Source organism: Podarcis melisellensis (genome assembly GCF_964234715.1).
Source record: "Podarcis melisellensis genome assembly, chromosome: 1".
In the NCBI taxonomy this organism is placed as follows: domain Eukaryota; kingdom Metazoa; phylum Chordata; class Lepidosauria; order Squamata; family Lacertidae; genus Podarcis; species Podarcis melisellensis.
The window spans coordinates 6070442-6088282 of NC_138528.1; the positions used below are offsets into that span (position 1 = coordinate 6070442).

Here is a 17841-nt window from a genome sequence, read left to right on the forward strand (position 1 = left end):
CCGCCCCAGTTGGTGGAATTGGCACTCTTACAGGTGTCACGCAGCGTATTTTTCGCTCTATAAGACGCACCCAACCATAAGACGCACCTAGTTTTTAGAGGAGGAAAACAGGGAAAAAATATTCTGAATCAAATGTTGTTGAAGAGGCTTTGCGTGGCAATCCCTCTTGCTGTTCTGGCTTCTGGGATAGCTGCACAGCCTGCATTCGCTCCATAAGACGCACACACATTTCCCCTTACTTTTTAGGAGGGAAAAAGTGAGTCTTATAGAGTGAAAAATACGGTAGTACCCGTTCTGCGTTCAGAAGAGATCAATCTTTGAGTGTGGAAGCAGTTACACTTTGGAACTCCCTAACGATTGGCACCAGGCAGGCTACTTCGCTGCACTATTTTTGGCACCTGCTAAAAGCATTTCTGTTTAGACAAGCCTACGCAAGTGCTTAGAAAGTGGAGGTCAACCTGTTTCAGTATTTTACCTTTTGCAAACCGCTTTGAGGCTTTCTTGTGGTTTTTTTACAGTCAGGGGGTGTGTAAATTGTAAAAGAGTAAAATCGGGGGGGGGATCTACTTACCGTATTTTTCGCTCCATAAGACACATTTTTTTCTTCCTAAAAAGTAAGGGGAAGTGTCTGTGCGTCTTATGGAGCGAATGCGTGATCCCTGGAGCCGAATTGCCCAGGGGAGAAAAGCAGATCATGCCCCCCTTTTTTTTTTAAGAGGAAAGTGGGTGTTGAAACAAAGTCGCTAATTGGCAAGTGATCGGGAGGGAGATAAGGGATGCTAGCGATAAAGGAGGCTGCCTGGGAGGGGAGAGGTAAAGACAGCGAACTTGCAAGGAGAGGAGACAGGAAGACTAAGGCAATGAGGAGAGAAATTTACCTTTTGCAAACCGCTTTGAGGTTTTCTTGCATTTTTTTTTACAGTCAGGGGGTGTGTAAATTGCATGAAACAAACAAACAAAGGAAATAAAAAATAGAGGACCACAAGTTTCAAGGTGGAGCTTGAAGTCAGGTAACTACAGGTTGTGGAAACCCATGTCTGAAGTTGGTACGACATCCCTGACAAGTGGTGATGAGGAATTCTTTCAAATTCTGGGCCTCTTCAGCAATGGAGGGGGGGGGCAAAAGTGGGGTTAGGGGCGGCATTCTCCAACCAGGGAGATTTCTGGGGCAGGGAGGTGAAATTTGGGCAAAGCTCAACGCTGCCACCCAGAGCTTCTCCAGAAAACTTTTTGTTTCTATGTGACCAGGGATGATGGAAGCTATAGATCATGGGTAGGCAGGACCCGGGGGTCGGATCCGGCCCAATCGCCTTCTAAATCCGGCCCACGGACAGTCCAGGAATCTGCATGTTTTTACATGAGTAGAATGTGTCCTTTTATTTAAGATGCATCTCTGGGTTATTTGTGGGGCATAGGAATTCGTTCATACTTTTTTTCAAAATATAGTCCAGCCCCCCACAAGGTCTGAGGGACAGTGGACTGGCCCCCTGCTGACCCCTGCCATAGATCCCCAGATGGGGTCTGCTGGTACCCTTGCATTGCTGAAACCTCCCCACTGCCTTGCCCTCTCTCCCCATAAGCAGCAGAGCCCAAGAAGCTAGGGGGCGGCTCCACCCCATTGTGAGAGCTGCTTTCCCCCCACATTATTTTTTGGTTGGCCCAAGTCTGTCTTGAGAAACAATGAAGTGTGCCTCTGAGGGAGGGGGGAGTCATTCCGCTGGCACCTCGTTTAAGCAGTTGTCATCCGGGGTAATTACTCTGCTTAAACAGTGATAAAGTTGGAGCAGGATTACCCATCGGTTGACAGTTTATGACAGCACGAATTTTTTCAGGAGAGTGGAGAAGATTTCTCCAAAATAGTGGGCTAGAAAAATGTATCAAAGGTTTCTCAGATCTGGGGGGAAGTGTCAGAATATGAGTTTGACATTTCGGAGCTTGGTTATTTTCACATTTTAAGTTTGCATTCTTGGTTAAGGTTTACTCCTGAGCCTTTTCTCCTGAGTAGCTAACCCTACAGAAATCCAGAGTGGAGTCCCTAAGGTGTTTGGAATTATTATTACAATTACAATTATAATTAAAGGTAAAGGGACCCCTGACCGTTAGGATTCGAACCACCGGCCTTCTGATCAGCAAGCCCTAGGCTCTGTGGTTTAGACCACAGCACCACCCGCGTCCATCCACACAATTACATTTATTTAAATTTCTATACTGCCCTGCATCTGAGGATCACAGGGTGCGGTTTACAATATAAAAACACAAAAATACATACCATAGTAACAAACAATATCGCCACCACCCCACCGTTTAAAAGGCCATAAGTTGTTTAATTAGACAAATGCCTGGTAGAAGGGCAATGTTTGCTCCAAAAGGATGACTTGCAATGAACCAACCTGTTTAAAATCAAATCAAACCTGACAGCGCTGTCAGTTTAATGCGTGATCAGTCCTCACCGGCACACTCTCAGCTTTGCGAAGATTGCTGCTGTTATTGCTTTAAAGTGTTTACCTGAATTGGGAAGGAAATATAAAATCTCACACCGCCTTTTCCCTTTGAGTGGCACTTAAAGTGCGGAGCCCGAAGTTCCCTTCGTATCTCTTCCCCGCCCAACTCTGCATTGTTTCCTTGTTTGCTTCCATAAATCACATTAATATTCCAGCCCTGTGAAATGAGCTGATAATGGCCCTGTCACTTGTCATCTAGTGTCTTAAAAGCACGGAAGATATGACAGCAGATGGTGAGATTTTCTCATCCCGCTGGCTGGCTGGCCGGCCTCCCTGTGAGCCTTTGCAAAGGTTTTTTTGGTGAAAAGCCAACTTGGAAGGCTAAGGATGCCGCAGTCTAGGATCGCCGTAAACCTAGACAGCACCTTAAAAAGTAAAGACATCACCTTGCCAACAAAGGTCCGTATAGTAAAAGCTATGGTTTTCCCAGTAGTGATGTATGGAAGTGAGAGCTGGACCATAAAGAAGGCTGATCGCCCAAGAATTGATGCTTTTGAATTCTGGTGCTGGAGGACTCTGGAGAGTCCCATGGACTGCAAGAAGATCAAACCTCTCCATTCTGAAGGAAATCAGCCCTGAGTGCTCACTGGAAGGACAGATCGTGAAGCTGAGGCTCCAAGACTTTGGCCACCTCATGAGAAGAGAAGACTCCCTGGAAAAGATCCTGATGTTGGGAAAGATGGAGGGCACAAGGAGAAGGGGACGGCAGAGGACAAGATGGTTGGACAGTGTTTTTGAAGCTACCAGCATGAGTTTGACCAAACTGTGGGAGGCAGTGGAAGACCAGGAGTGCCTGGTGTGCTCTGGTCCATGAGGTCACAAAGAGTCGGACACGACCAAACGACTAAACAACAACAACAACAGGATCGCCGCAGATCTCCAGCACTAGAGGCAAGTGGCTCAGGTTCCTTGGTTTGGTGTTTTGCGAATGAGAGACACCAGTGGTGTATTGGTCGGAGTGTCAGGTTAGGACCTGGGACAGACCAGGGTTCGAATCTCCACTTGGCCATGAGGCTCAGTGGTTGACCTTGGGTCTGCCCTTGCCTCTCAGGCTAACCTACCTTGCATGGTTGTTGAGGAGATCAAAGGAAGAGAGGAAGAAATATGCACGCTCCTTATGGGATGATGGGATACCAATGCAACAAGCAAGCAAACAAATCAGATCCAGCAAACACTTGGGATTGTGCACTCCGCCTGCTCCCCTCCATGCAAATGGTAGTTCCTATGCACCTAGGCAGGGATGCAGGTGGCGCTGTGGGTTAAACCACAGAGCCTAGGTCTTGCCAATCAGAAGGTCGGCGGTTCGAATCCCCACGACGGGGTGAGCTCCCATTGCTCGGTCCCTGCTCCTGCCAACCTAGCAGTTTGAAAGCACGTCAAAGTGCAAGTAGATAAATAGGTACCACTCTGGCGGGAAAATAAACGGTGTTTCCGTGCGCTGCTCTGGTTCGCCAGAAGCGGCTTAGTCATGCTGGTCACATGATCCGGAAGCTGTATGCCGGCTCCCTCGGCCAATAAAGCGAGATGAGTGCCGCAACCCCAGAGTCGGTCACGATTGGACCTAATGGTCAGGGGTCCCTTTACCTTTATGCACCTAGGCACTGCCAGCATGAGACAACAGCCATATGCCAGGTAATGAAAAAATGAACCTATGCTGCTAATTCTTGTAGTAGACCAGTAAAGTGGTACCTCGGGTTAAGTACTTAATTTGCTCCGTTCTTAACCTGAAACTGTTCTTAACCTGAAGACCACTTTAGCTAATGGGGCCTCCTGCTGCTGCTGCTGCACCACCGGAGCCCGATTTCTGTTCTCATCCTGAAGCAAAGCTCTTAGCCCGAGGTACTATTTCTGGGTTAGAGGAGTCTGTAACCTGAAGTGTCTGTAACCTGAAGTGTCTGTAACCCGAAGCGTATGTAACCCGAGGTACCACTGTATAAAATAAGCAGCACATAAGCGGCACACAAAACACTACCAAACCATTCTATGTTCTACATCTTATATTAATAATTGAGACTGAATCTTCATTTTGGACACAATTTAAATGAGTTTTCTGTTTGTGGCTTCTGTAGTAGATCTTGTACATTGCTCTCTCAATTTTTGGATTATTAATATAACATTTAGAACGTAGAATGGTTTGGTAGTGTTTTATATGCCAGGTAATGGCATCGACTGGCTACTTAACCGGGTGAGTGTAGCTGATGGGTCTCAAACCTTTGGTGAGTTAGGGACCTGACCAGGCATCCCCAAACTCGGCCCTCCAGATGTTCTGGGACTACAATTCCCATCATTGCTGACCACTGGTCCTGTTAGCTAGGGATGATGGGAGTTGAAGTCCCAAAACATCTGGAGGGCTGAGTTTGGGGGTGCCTGGACTTGACTATCCCCTGTAGGCAAAGAATGGCTCCGGTGGATTGCTGGTTATAACCAATTGTGAGGGGCAGATGAGGTTTGTCAACCTGGGAAAGTGGCCCATCTAGGAGAAGGAAATTTCTGGTGCTTAAACCTCCGGTCTCTTGCGGCTATACTCATTCATGGGAAAGGCTTTGGGAGTAAAACCCTGAGGGATAATCAACATCTTCAGGAGAAGAAAAGGCTACGGAGCAAACCCTACACAAATCTGGACGAAATGCCGTTTACCTTCCCGCCAGAGCGGTACCTATTTATCTACTTGCACTGGTGTGATTTCGAGCTGCTAGGTTGGCAGGAGCTGGGACAGAGCAATGAGAGCTCACACCGCCGCGGGGATTCAAACTGCTGACCTTGCAATCGGCAAGCCCAAGTGGTTTAGACCAGAGCGTCACCCGGTTCCTGGTTTCTTCTTAGGCTTGCCGCTGTGGCAGGAAGGTAAATTGCGTTTCTGTGCGCTCTGGTTTCCATCACGGTGTCCCATTGCACCAGAAGCGGTTTAGTCCTGCTGGCCACATGACGCGGAAAGCTGTCTGTGGACAAACACCAGCTCTCTCGGCCTGAAAGCAGGATGAGCGCCACAGCTCCATAGTCACCTTTGACTGGATTTAACGTCCAGGCGTCCTTTACCTTTACCTTACACCAGGCATCCCTAAACTCAGCCCTCCAAATGTTTTGGGACTACAACTCCCATCATCCGTAGCCAACAGGACCAGTGGTCAGGGGTGATGGGAATTGTAGTCCCAAAAACATCTGGAGGGCCGAATTTGGGGATGCCTGCCTTACACAAATCCCTAAGACAGTTGGATGGTGCTTTGTACGCCTCCTTCCTGCACCTCCTCCAGCCCAGCTGGTGCAAAATGTCTTGCTCTGCTTTCCTTTGGACCGCATCAATGAGGCTGAGAGATGGGTCTTGTCCTTTGGGCAGCCCAGGACCTCCAGACCTCCAGCTACCCTGCCCAGTCTTGTGCCCTGGGGAGGTCGCTTCGGTGCAGCTAACACAGCAAAAACAACCTGGGGGGGGGCAGCAGTTACAAGTTATAAGCTCAACCTGATGGTGTAAGATATGAGGGCGACAGGTTGCCTTCATAGGTGGTAGAGATCTACTGCCTACTGTAAGCTATGCTTCACGAATAGCTGCCCCAGCTGCAACAAAACATGTCTCTCCCCTATCGGTTTCTACAGCCAAAGCAGGTGCTGTAACTCTCCAATGGTTTTGCCTTCACCCCCAAAGGCGCACTCCTCTGTTGTCTCCTGAGACAGACGAATTATAAGAACCAAACAGGAAGCTCTGGAGGAACAGGAAGCTGGTCAGATATCAACTCCTTCTATCTCCCTGGTGACCTTGGGCCAGGTGCTCTCAGCCTAACCTACCTCAGAGGGTTGTTGTGAGAGTAAATTTGGGCGCGAATGGTGGCTACAAGCCCTGTGATCATCTTGAAGGAAGCACATTATTATTATTTTTAATGCAATCATTGGAAACATTTGCCAATTAATTTCCTTTCTCCCCCCGCAAGCTAAAATGGGAATATAATGCTTCTTGATCTTGCCATTTAAGTGTACAGTGGTACCTCTGGTTAAGAACTCAATTTGTTCTGGAGATCTGTTCTTAACCTGGAACTCTTCTTAACCTGAGGTACTACTTTAGCTAATGGGGCCTCCTGCTGCCGCTGCGCGATTTCTGTTCTCATCCTGAAGCAAAGTTCTTAACCCGAGGTACTATTTCTGGGTTAGCAGAGTCTGTAACCTGAAGCATCTGTAACCTGAAGTGTCTGTAACCTGAGGTACCACTGTATTGGATTTTGATTTCTCCTGCTAAAGATGCTATTTGCTCCAGTGATTCTGGGATGAGCTCTGCAGCCGTGTGTTTTTCTATCGTCTCCTCCGAAACACTCCTTTTGTCTGCCGTGTTGATTTCCAGGACTTCCCCCCTCGCTCTGTGATATTTAACTAAGCAGCTGAGAGCACCGGTTCCCCTGTCTAATATTAGACCTCACCGGCGGAGAAGTGCTTTCTATTCTGGCGAGATGCAGCCGACCTAAGCTCATGCATTTTCATGGCACGAAGGGCTCGCAAAACAGCGCCGCATCTTTCCTTTCGCTGTGCCGTTGCCGAAAGATAATATGCCTCCTTTGTGGGCTTTCGGGGGGGGGTTGTTTCATTGCGAACGGGGTGCCTTGATTCAGAAGGGGCTTGCTGTCTCTTAGAAGTGGAAAGAGGGATTTTTTGGGGGGTAGTAATAAAATATTAAGAGGGGTACTGAATCCTGAGATCTGTGACCATGCCCAAGAACTGTGCAAAGTGCTGGCTCTGAGGTCAAGCCTTGTCTGAATGTGTTGCAAATGGTTTCTCCGGGAAACAGCAGATCTGACGGCAGCGTCTTCAGAACAGCATCTCCAGACACGGCAGAGAGGTACCTTGTGGCACAGGGCAGGGAGGGGGGCAGCCCTCTCCCACCAAAAAATGTGCGGGCAAAAGGCGGCGAAGAGGACGTAGCGTCTCAGTGGAGGGCGATTTCCACAGAATGAAGAAACACACCGCGAGAGTGGCACCTTTGCAGCCCTTCAGTATTTCCACATTAAATTCAGCTAGATCAGACGGTAAATGCCATTTTATTTCCTCCTACGTACCTTCCAACCTATCCCCCCCGCCCCCCGCCAAAGAAACCAGTAATTTTTCATTTAGATTTTTTTGGGTGTGTGTGTGTGACGGAAAGGCCATTTGTGGGAATGTTGATAGAATACTTTTATTTCTTAGTTTTGGTTCTGCGGTCGCCAAAATGCCTAGCTTTTTCACTGTATTGAGATCCATTTCTGGCAATGGGGGGGGGGGTAGGAAGGGGGGGGAGAGACCGAACAAGGGCAAAAAAGATGGGGGAGTTGTTAATCTTTCATTTTTAGTTTGTAAAGTCCTCACAAACCAGCTCTCTCAGATTGCCTCTGTCTCCCAATACTATTTCAGTGGGGGAATATTCCATTTCTCTCTCTCTGGGATAGGAGTATTTTATTATGTTGCAGCAGGCTGTGAAAATCATCTACTTATCCTGAGTTTCAAATAGTAGAACATGGATTTGGGGGGCAGGAGAGAGAAAAGGACAAGAATCAGTTTTCTCAAATGGCATCTCCATGAATAGCTTTAATCCAGGAATGTGAAAGAGAATGCACTTTGCACACCTGTCCACAGGTGTGCCCTGTTGATGGAAGAGATGGAGGCGGAATCCACAGAACTTCCAAAGTGCACCTCACCTGATCTAGGGCGGATCAGGGCTCTCAAGGGCTACTAGCCAGGATGGCTGTGCTCTGTACGTAAAGTTGGGGGGCAGCAAGGCTTCTGAATACCAATTTCTGGAAACCACAGGAGGGAGGAGGGCTCCGGTGCTAATAGCCTTCCTACAGGCATCAGGCTTGACCACTGTGAGAACAAGATGCTGGACTTGATGGGCCATTGGGTTCTTATGAGCCAGACCAGATCATGAATCGGCTTTAGTCCACTGTGGAATCCTCAGCCTTGAGGTGGTCCAAGAACTCCAGCCATACCTCCGTCCATTGTGTGTGTGTGTGTGTATATACATATACAGTGGTACCTCGGGTTAAGTACTTAATTCGTTCTGGGGGTCCTTTCTTAACCTGAAGCTGTTCTTTTTTTATATATCTAAATATTTATTAGGGTTTTTAGAAAAAAAGAGTACAATAATAATAAACAATATTGCTTTGTTTTAACAAAATTTCGTATCATCCTTAAGCTTCCTCACGCCTCCCGCTCCCATTTACATCATTAATAAATTTTTGTCAAGCAAATTATCATCTTATTTCCAAATTTTGTAACCGCTTATTTAATTACAATAAAATAATTCTCCTGCAAATTTGTTTCTCTTGACATCAAATCCTGATCTATTTTAGTGATGGCCAATTATTTATAACCAAGCATCCTTCTTAACACTCCATTAAATCACAATATTTTTGTAAATAAATCTTAAATTTCTTCCAATCTTCTTCAATCCTTTCTTCTCCCAGGTCTCGGATTCTGCCAGTCATCTCCGCCAGTTGCATATAGTCCATCAGTTGCATCTGCCATTCTTCCAGTGTGGGTAGATCTTGAATTTTCCAATTCTTAGCAAGTAGAATCCTTGCTGCTGTTGTTGCATACATGAAAAATGTTCTATCTTTCTTTAACACCTTCTGGTCGACAATGCCCAGGAGGAAGGCCTCTGGTTTCTTGGTAAAGGTATACTTAAATACCTTTTTCAACTCATTATATATCATTTCCCAGAAGGCCTTCACTTTAGGGCAAGTCCACCAGAGGTGGTAGAATGTTCCTTCGTTTTCTTTACATTTCCAGCATTTGTTATCTGACGAATGATATATTTTGGCAAGTTTAACTGGGGTCATGTACCATCTGTATATCATTTTCATTACATTTTCTTTCAAAGCATTACATGCAGTAAAGTTCAACCCAGTGGTCCACAACCTTTCCCAATCCTCAAACATAATGTTATGCCCAATATCCTGTGCCCATTTTATCATAGCGGACTTAACCATTTCGTCTTGTGTGTTCCATTTCAACAGCAAGTTATACATTCTTGAAAGTACCTTAGTCTTAGGTTCTAGCAATTCTGTTTCCAACTTCGATTTCTCCACCTGGAATCCTAACTTTTTGTCACTTTTAAAAATTTCCTTAATTTGAGCGTAGTGTAACCAGTCTCGCACTTTATCCTTCATTTTCTCCATACTCTGCAATTTCCAATTATCTCCGTCTTTTTCTAACAGTTCCCAATATTTTGGCCAGTAGGCTTCCATATTGGGTCCTTTCCGAGCCTTAGCTTCCAAAGGTGAGAGCCACCTTGGAGTTTTGTTTTCCAGTAAGTCTTTGTATTTTGTCCAGACATTAAACACTGCTTTTCTGACAATATGGTTCTTAAAGGCCTTATTGATCTTAACTTTATCATACCACAAATATGCATGCCAGCCAAAAGCATTGTTGTAACCTTCCAAATCTAGCACATCAGTGTCTTCAAGAAGTAGCCAATCTTTTAGCCAGCAGAAAGCTGCGGCTTCATAATACAACCTTATGTCTGGCAGGGCGAAGCCCCCTCTTTCCTTTGCGTCTGTTAATATCTTAAACTTGATTCTGGGCTTTTTGCCCTGCCAAACAAATTTGGAAATATCTCTCTGCCACCTCCGGAAACACTCTGTTTTGTCCACAATTTGCAATGTTTGAAACAAAAACAACATCTTTGGCAGCACATTCATCTTAATTGCAGCAATTCGGCCTAACAAAGAAAGCTAACCTGAAGCTGTTCTTAACCTGAAGCACCACTTCAGCTAATGGGGCCTCCTGCTGCCACCGTGCTGCCGGAGTACAATTTCTGTTCTCATCCTGAAGCAAAGTTCTTAACCTGAAGCACTATTTCTGGGTTAGCGGAATCTGTAACCTGAAGCGTCTGTAACCTGAAGCGTATGTAACCCGAGGTACCACTGTATGTTTGTGTGTGTGTGTGTGTATATATATATATATATGTATATATTTGCTTTCGTAGATTTTCACGGGTACAGGAATGCAGGTTTTGGTGTCCTCTCTTTTCCAACACATGAAAGAAACAGGACACGAAATTAATTTTGCAGATTCCAAATTGCTCTTTAACATGGAACATCACCACAAGAGAATAATCATGGAAGCCATCGAGATAGAGAAACACCCTCACAACATGAACAAGCGTGACGACACATCCCGCTTGCCAGACATCTGGAAATTAGCCCTCCCCACAAAAACTGACACCAGATCCAGAGGCACACAGAACGCCATCACCAATCAACCACACCAGACCCAAACCCAGACCCTCTCCACAGATAAATTACAGACACCATCCAGTAGCCAAACCATGGTGGCACCTCCGGATGCTGCACCCCCCTGCAATCCCTACACAGATCTGGCTGACACAGGCCACAAAACCACAGCTCGCCCCTATACACGAAGCCAAGCCAGAGCACAACTAAGTGCAGTACAGCCATCTTCTCAGAAAAACTCTTCACAAAGTTCAAGAGGTCAAGACACAAAGACTTTAGCAACTAATCCACACCCAATGACCCACCTAAGTGGTACTCAGGATATCACTCAAGAAATCACTCAAGATATCCCTCAAGTAATTAAGGAACAAAAGAAGAAAAGGCACACTAGCCTGGGAACTTCCTCTCTGCCCAGAACATTGGAGGCTATACACCACACCCCCTCAACAGTATTTATAGGAACTCAAACACTGAGATCCTGCTCTGTTCCAGTAACAAGAAGCCGAAAGCACCAGCCTGAAGATGACGAGTGAGACCTCGTCGAAACGTCGCCTAGACACCCCAACTTTTACACGGGAAGACACCCGAGGACACCAAAACCTGCATTCCTGTACCCGTGAAAATCTACGAAAGCATATATATATATATATATATATATGGATGCGGGTGGCGCTGTAGGTTAAACCACAGAGCTTAGGACTTGCCGATCAGAAGGTCGGCGGTTCGAATCCCTGCGACGGGGTGAGCTCCTGTTGCTCGGTCCCTGCTCCTGCCAACCTAGCAGTTCAAAAGCACATCAAAGTGCACGTAGATAAATAGGTACTGCTCCAGCAGGAAGGTAAACGGTCAGGGGTCACCTTTACACACACACACACCTTACTTAGTTTTCCCTTTGCAAAGCTCCAGAAGAGGTAATCCAACTGCCCACGGTCTGAAGGACCTAATGTGTGGGTCTTCTTCCGACCGTGCACTTTGTATAGAATACAGCAAGTCCCCCATGGGAACTCAGATACATAAGCTGGTGGAACGCTCTGCCACAAGAGACTAGGGCCCTGCGGGACTTGACATCTTTCCGCAGGGACTGCAAGACAGAGCTGTTCCCCAGGCCTTTGACCAAGGCACAGTCTGACCCCTTCCTTTGGCAATCCTCACAGAACTCTAGCCCAATGGTTGCCATTAATTTGACTCTGAGTTGATTTTAGAATGTATTTCAATTACGGTAATTGATTGTGATTTTATGTAAACTGTGTTACTGTTGTTAGCTGCTCTGAGCCCAGCTTCGGCTGGGGAGGGTAGGATATCAATAAAATATTATTATTATTATTAACAAGAATACAAAGCTGAAAATGAATTGTGCCTATCGTCAGCACAATGGAGATGTCAGTCGCCATCCAGAGATCTCTAGATGGTCGCAGTTGGACCATCACCAGCTGCAAAATGCTCCTGACACCTGGGGAATTTCTAGCACTGGTTCCGTCGTCCTTGGACAAAGCTACAGGAAAGCCGCTTGGCTTACTCCCCTGCTAAAAATGCCTGTTTGGAAAATGGATGAGGGTCTAGTGGAGGAAGGTCTTATCTGTACCAGCTGGAGGGTATTATTACGGCAAGGAGAAGCTTGATTTGTGACTGGGATCCAATTGGAGGGGTGGCGGCAGCAGTGGTGGGCTGTTCAAAGTGGATCTGGTTCCATGGATGGGTCAAGTAGCATCCTTAGGATCCGGTGGGGCCAGCTGGTTCCAGGATCAATTTGCTGGGAAGTCCCAAGTGTGCGTCTGCATGGTGGATTCACACAAGTTAGGGAATCCATGCCAAGATCAGTTCATAATCTGGAGTGGCTTGCCAGCGCAGGCGCCATCTTGTAGGTAGGCCAGAAGGTTCTAAATTCAAGCCAGGATAAAAACCAGGTTTGCAATCCCGAATTGGGGAGGTGAGGTGGCTTAAAGTGCAAACCGTTGTTTCCTAGTTTAGGTGGAACGACAAACAGTGGTTTGCAAAAACACCGTGAAGCAACTGAGCGCTCTGACCGTACAAGGGGAGGCGAGTGTGGAAGTCCAAAGTTCCTTCTGAGATCGTTCTTACAGTTCCATATATTGGTTTGGAATGATGTCCAAAATGAGCAATCGAATAATATATGCACATACATGATGTAGACAGAGCCTCTCAGTTAAACAAATAAATAATTCTGTGTTTTAATTTGGGTTGGTGGAGAGCTATGTCTGTTGCATTCATATAGTGTTTCATTTGATCATTGTTTTCCTTATTTGGTATTTGCATCCCTTGAAACTTGCAACTCGACTGGACCAGGAAGCATAGCTGTCAACTTACAGATTTGAAAATAAGGGACCAGTAGCCTCGAAAATAAGGGATCAGCAGCCAAAATAAGGGATTTTCCAAGCACAGGTATGTTCAACTTCTGAGCCCCTCCGAGCCAAAGGCAGAAAGCCCAGCCAGCAGCCAAACGAAGCCTCAAGCGGTGGTTCCCACAGCGCAGCAACCCGGCAAAGGGGTTGCAGCAAGGAAAACCACCGTCACCTCTCCGCTGGGAAGCGCTGAGCAAAGGCGAGTCCCCAGGGAACGCAGCCGATTTGATTGGCACAAGGCATGCAAGCTCCACCCCCCAGTCGTTCTTAGACTCCTTATTGGGTGAGCAACGCAGCCAAGCAACACAGTTGGAGCCTCCCTCCTCCCTGGCCGGCAGGGAGGGAGGGAGAGGAGCTGCTTCCTTTAAAACCCGGGAAATTTGAGGGACTTCATCAATAAGGGACAGCAGCGGGAAACGGCGCTGGGATAAGGGAGTTTCCCGGCAAATAAGGGACAGTTGACAGCTATGCCAGGAAGTGGAGTGGGAAGATTCCAGCTGATCAAAGGGAGCAATTGCTGATGGGACACAGTTCGTACCTAACTTAAGAAGATCTCAGACCATTGCCCCTTTCTTACACCACAGAAAACTAGTTTATTTTGCTTCTCTCTCTCTCCTCACCCTTTATAAGGGGTGATTCATTCATGACTCGTGCTGACGACAGATGGATTGTAAATCCACCCCCCTCAGAAAATGTCATTTTCAGATGGGCTAAAGGGACCGTTTGGGATATCCTGCTATGTTTGGTCTTTGAAAAGGGTGAGCACGCAGAACGTTTTGAAGAGCCTTCCATGAACTACGTGTGCTGGTTTTTTCCCCTCGCTGTCCACACGACATCCTCCATAATCCAAACAGATCCAACACTTTGGGTAAATTAATGCCCTCATTTTCCTTCCCCGTGTAAATCCGCATTGTCTCCTGGTGTGGAAGACCAGAAATTCTCCTTTATAAAAAAAATATTGAATCAAAATCTGGTGCTCTAAGCCGATGACAGGATAGGAGACTAAAGCTGCATTTTTATATTTGAAGGATGTTCTGGCAGCCGAAAATCCCAGCACAACACCTTCTTGATTTACAAATCAAGCTTCTTATTTTTTTTAAAGAAAACAATATGGTGCTGGGTTGATTCACAAAAAAGGTTTGCTTCACTGGTGCGCGACGGGGGTAAAGAAAGAGAACGCATCGCATTTTTGTTTTAAAGCCGACGTTTAGAAAAATCACAGGAGAGGGAGAAGGAGCTCCAGCTGATGGAAATTATCCCTGCCGCTGATCATTAGGATGGTTAATAACCCTGGTGATTGCAAACACCGTAATGATTGCAAGCGTATTAAATTGCATGGGGCAAGTGGATGAAACACATTCATCGGGTGCTGCTAGATAAGTTAAGCCACGCGTCCCGAGTTCGGTTCCCAGAACATCCAGGTAGGACTGGGGAAAATCCTGGAGAGCTGCTGCCAGCCAGTGTTGGCCATACTGAGTTGGATGGACTGGGGGTCTGGCTCAGTAGAAGGCAGCTTCCTATACACCCATGTTTTCATGGCAGAGAGAAAGTGTGTGTCGTCAGCTCACCCCGTCCCACATGGGGAGAAAGATGTCGGAGGGAGGAATGATCAAATACTGATGGCCCCAAATTGGGGGAGATTAGCAGCCAAACCTAACACATGCATATTCTTGCTAGATAGCCTGAGAAGGGGTTAATACCATAGTGCTGAATTGCTGGTAGGCAGCTACTCAGACCATAGAAGTACCATTGGTAGAGAGGGCTCTGTGTGATGTCATTTCCCCTCCTCTCCTGGAGAGGAAGGAACATAGAGTACTTCCTGTTCCCCTATCTCTTCCTTTGACCAGCGTTGGATACAGACATGCCTCTGTTTGTCCCAGCTTCAGCTACATGCCTGAGGCTGGTTATACTGTAAATATAAGTGTTTTACTTGAATAGTTTTTACTGCTGCCATTGCTAATCAATGTGAGTAAATTATAATTTTAAACTTACTTCCCATGTTGTGGTAAGAAAGAGGAGCCAGCTTACTTCATAGCTGGACTTGCTGAGATATCTCAAGGGCTGTCGTGTGGAAGATGGAACAAACTTGGTTTTCCGCCCCCTGCTCCTGAGACTAGGACCCAAACCAATGGTTTCAAGTTTAAAGAAAGTAAATTCCGACTAAACATCTGGTGGAACTTTCTGAGGGTTTGACACGATTCTGCGATCCTCTTTTGTTGGCAATGGAGGTGTGCGCCTTTGGGGATGAAGTCAAACTCAAACTGTTGGAGACTCACAGCGCCTGCTGTGGCTGTGGAGACTGATACAGGAGAGACATGTTTTGTTGCAGCTGGGGCAGATAGAGGTGTCCAGTTGTGCTGCTGCACATGCACCAAGACGTTTCTTCTCTCTATGCTCCTCCCAGAGGTCATTCCTCCTCTGGTCACTGCTTATTCTAACCTCACAACGCAGTGTTGATCAAAACTCTGCAGACCTGTAAGGTGAAAAGCCTGGGTGGGGACGGTCCAGTGCTCTGTCGGAGAGCCCACACTTTGCTTGTGGAAGGTCCAATTTGTGGCGTCTCCAGATCCAGCAGTAGTCTTCAAGGAAAGATCTCTGTTAGAGCAGAAAATACTGGGGCGAGCAGACAAAACAGCTTCCGCGATGCCCAGAAACTGGGTTTCAGAGGCATTTTCCGCATCTCGGACTCTCCTCTCCCTTGGCTGCCTTCTCGTTTGTCTGTACAAACTGCCAGACGACTTCAGGAACCAGGCTGCACTTCTGTTCGGGGAGCCAGGCTGCACTTCTGTTCGGGGAGCCAGTTCTGTTCTGGACCAGGCTGCACTTCTGTTTGGGGAGAAATAAATAAACGAAGCCCTTGGAACATTTACCAGAATGCATCGGTTCACCTTGAGGGTCAAAGCACATCCTTGCAGCACACTTAGCTGTGTCAGTCTGAAAGGAGACAGTTTGGAGCTTCGCAGCTGCTGTAGGATGAAATATTGATAAGCTGTCGCTCCTCAAACATCCAGGAAGAATAGTTTCCCCGGTCAAGCAGTGTCACCGAATTAAAGACGATAAAGAGTTGGTCAGAGCTCCCCATTCTTTGGGGGGCAGGGGATTAAGAAAACAGGTTGGCAAAAACTTCGACGTTGGATTTTTTTAAATATTGAAGACACCTTTGGTTGTGAAAGGGGCGAAATAAATAAATCAGCTGCGACTCTGGCAGCCAGGTAGCCTAACCTTTCTGCCAAGTCCTTTGTGGGCTGAATTGAATTCTGAGGCTGCCTGTTTCACCGCCTCTGCAATTCTCAAGGTAAATGCCTGCCGTCTCTTTCAATTATGCAAAGAGCCTTCGCAGACCAAGTCTAGATTTGGCCCTTTAGAAAGGGAGGGAGGAAAAGTGAAATATACTCAGAGTCGAGAGTGGATTTCATGCTCTTTATTCAGCTCATAGTGGTGAGGAGGAATGAATGAAAGTCCCCTCAAAGTATCTGCTTTATATACATTATTTACACAATGGGCTGCACGTGATTGGCTAATTCCGGAATTCTCCTGTAGGCCAATCAGGTTGTGGATTCACTTCCATCTGGAGCCGGATTGGGTGGCTCCTGTAGACCAATCATACTGCTGCATTGTTCTAGGACCAATCAGACTGCTGCATTCTGAATCCTATTGTTCTAGGACCAATCAGACTGCTGCATTCTGAATCCTATTGTTCTAGGACCAATCAGACTGCTGCATTTTGGATCCTATTCACCTCAGTACAAAACAAAAAGAAAGCCTAGATTTGATTTAGAGCATTCCTGCCCAATCAGGGCGAAGCTGGATGTTGCAGGGATGTGAGACTGCTGAGTGGCGGCAACAGAGCTGATGATAAATAGTGCTGATAAATAATACCTGATAATGTAGGAAAAGCTTTGGAAAGCCACCTCCTTGCAGAGACACGAGAAGTTGATGGATTGGACAGAGTTGGTTGCCTGTTGGTACCCTGTATGGTTAACTGTTCCTGTCTTTCACCCTCCCAGGAGAGCATGTGCAGAGTACAGTGGTACCTCGGGTTAAGTACTTAATTCGTTCCGGACGTCTGTACTGAACCTGAAACTGTTCTTAACCTGAAGCACCACTTTAGCTAATGGCGCCTCCTGCTGCTGCCGCGCCGCTGGAGCACGATTTCTGTTCTCGTCCTGAAGCAAAGTTCTTAACCTGAAGCACTATTTCTGGGTTAGCGGAGTCTGTAACCTGAAGCGTATGTAACCCGAGGTACCACTGTATGTTGATGGCTGGAAAAAAACTGGTGGCACAAAAAGGGTGTCACCTCTATCCTTAAGGGTTGGTAAATCGAGTGGCAGAGGTGATAAAACTGACTGAGAGGGTTGCTCTGGCAGGAAGGTAAACAGTGTTTCTGTGTACTGCTCTGGTTCGCCAGAAGCGGCTTAGTCATGCTGGCCACATGACCCGGAAGCTGTACGCCTGCTCCTTCGGCCAATAAAGCGAGATGAGCGCCACAACCCCAGAGTCGGCCACGACTGGACCTAATGGTCAGGGGTCCCTTTACCTTTACTTTACTATGGATAATTTTGAAGAATAAAACTTGGATAGTATTGGTATGCAGTTGTAAATATTACCACCAGGACACATGGAAGAGATGGGGGAAGTCAGGAGATTCAGAGTAATCTCGATATTTAGATTTTGAATTTGTTGTTGTTGTATGTTTATATTGGTTAAAATCACATGTGATATATATATAAAACAACTGAATCTACTGAATCTGCTGCCATCCCTAGTCACAACACTCTTTGGCTTTTGCTG

General features: G+C 46.6%; 2 protein-coding genes across 6 annotated transcripts in view; one reads left to right on the forward strand and one right to left on the reverse strand.

Annotated features, from left to right (window-relative positions):
* TBPL2 (TATA-box binding protein like 2) overlaps window positions 1–17841 on the reverse strand; it is a 276663-nt gene that overhangs the window by 232288 nt on the left and 26534 nt on the right. The window lies entirely within an intron of this gene.
* The window catches only part of SLC35F4 (solute carrier family 35 member F4), a 130497-nt gene that overhangs the window by 90439 nt on the left and 22217 nt on the right, over window positions 1–17841 (forward strand). The window contains exon 1 of one of the 5 annotated variants that reach the window (XM_081912949.1): window positions 7135–7507. The exons of the other annotated variants lie outside the window; for them this stretch is intronic. Within the exon in view, the coding sequence (XP_081769075.1) occupies window positions 7432–7507 (76 nt within the window). The 5' untranslated portion in view covers window positions 7135–7431. Of the gene's footprint in view, window positions 1–7134; window positions 7508–17841 lie in introns of those variants that run through there. 5 annotated transcript variants of the gene reach the window in all.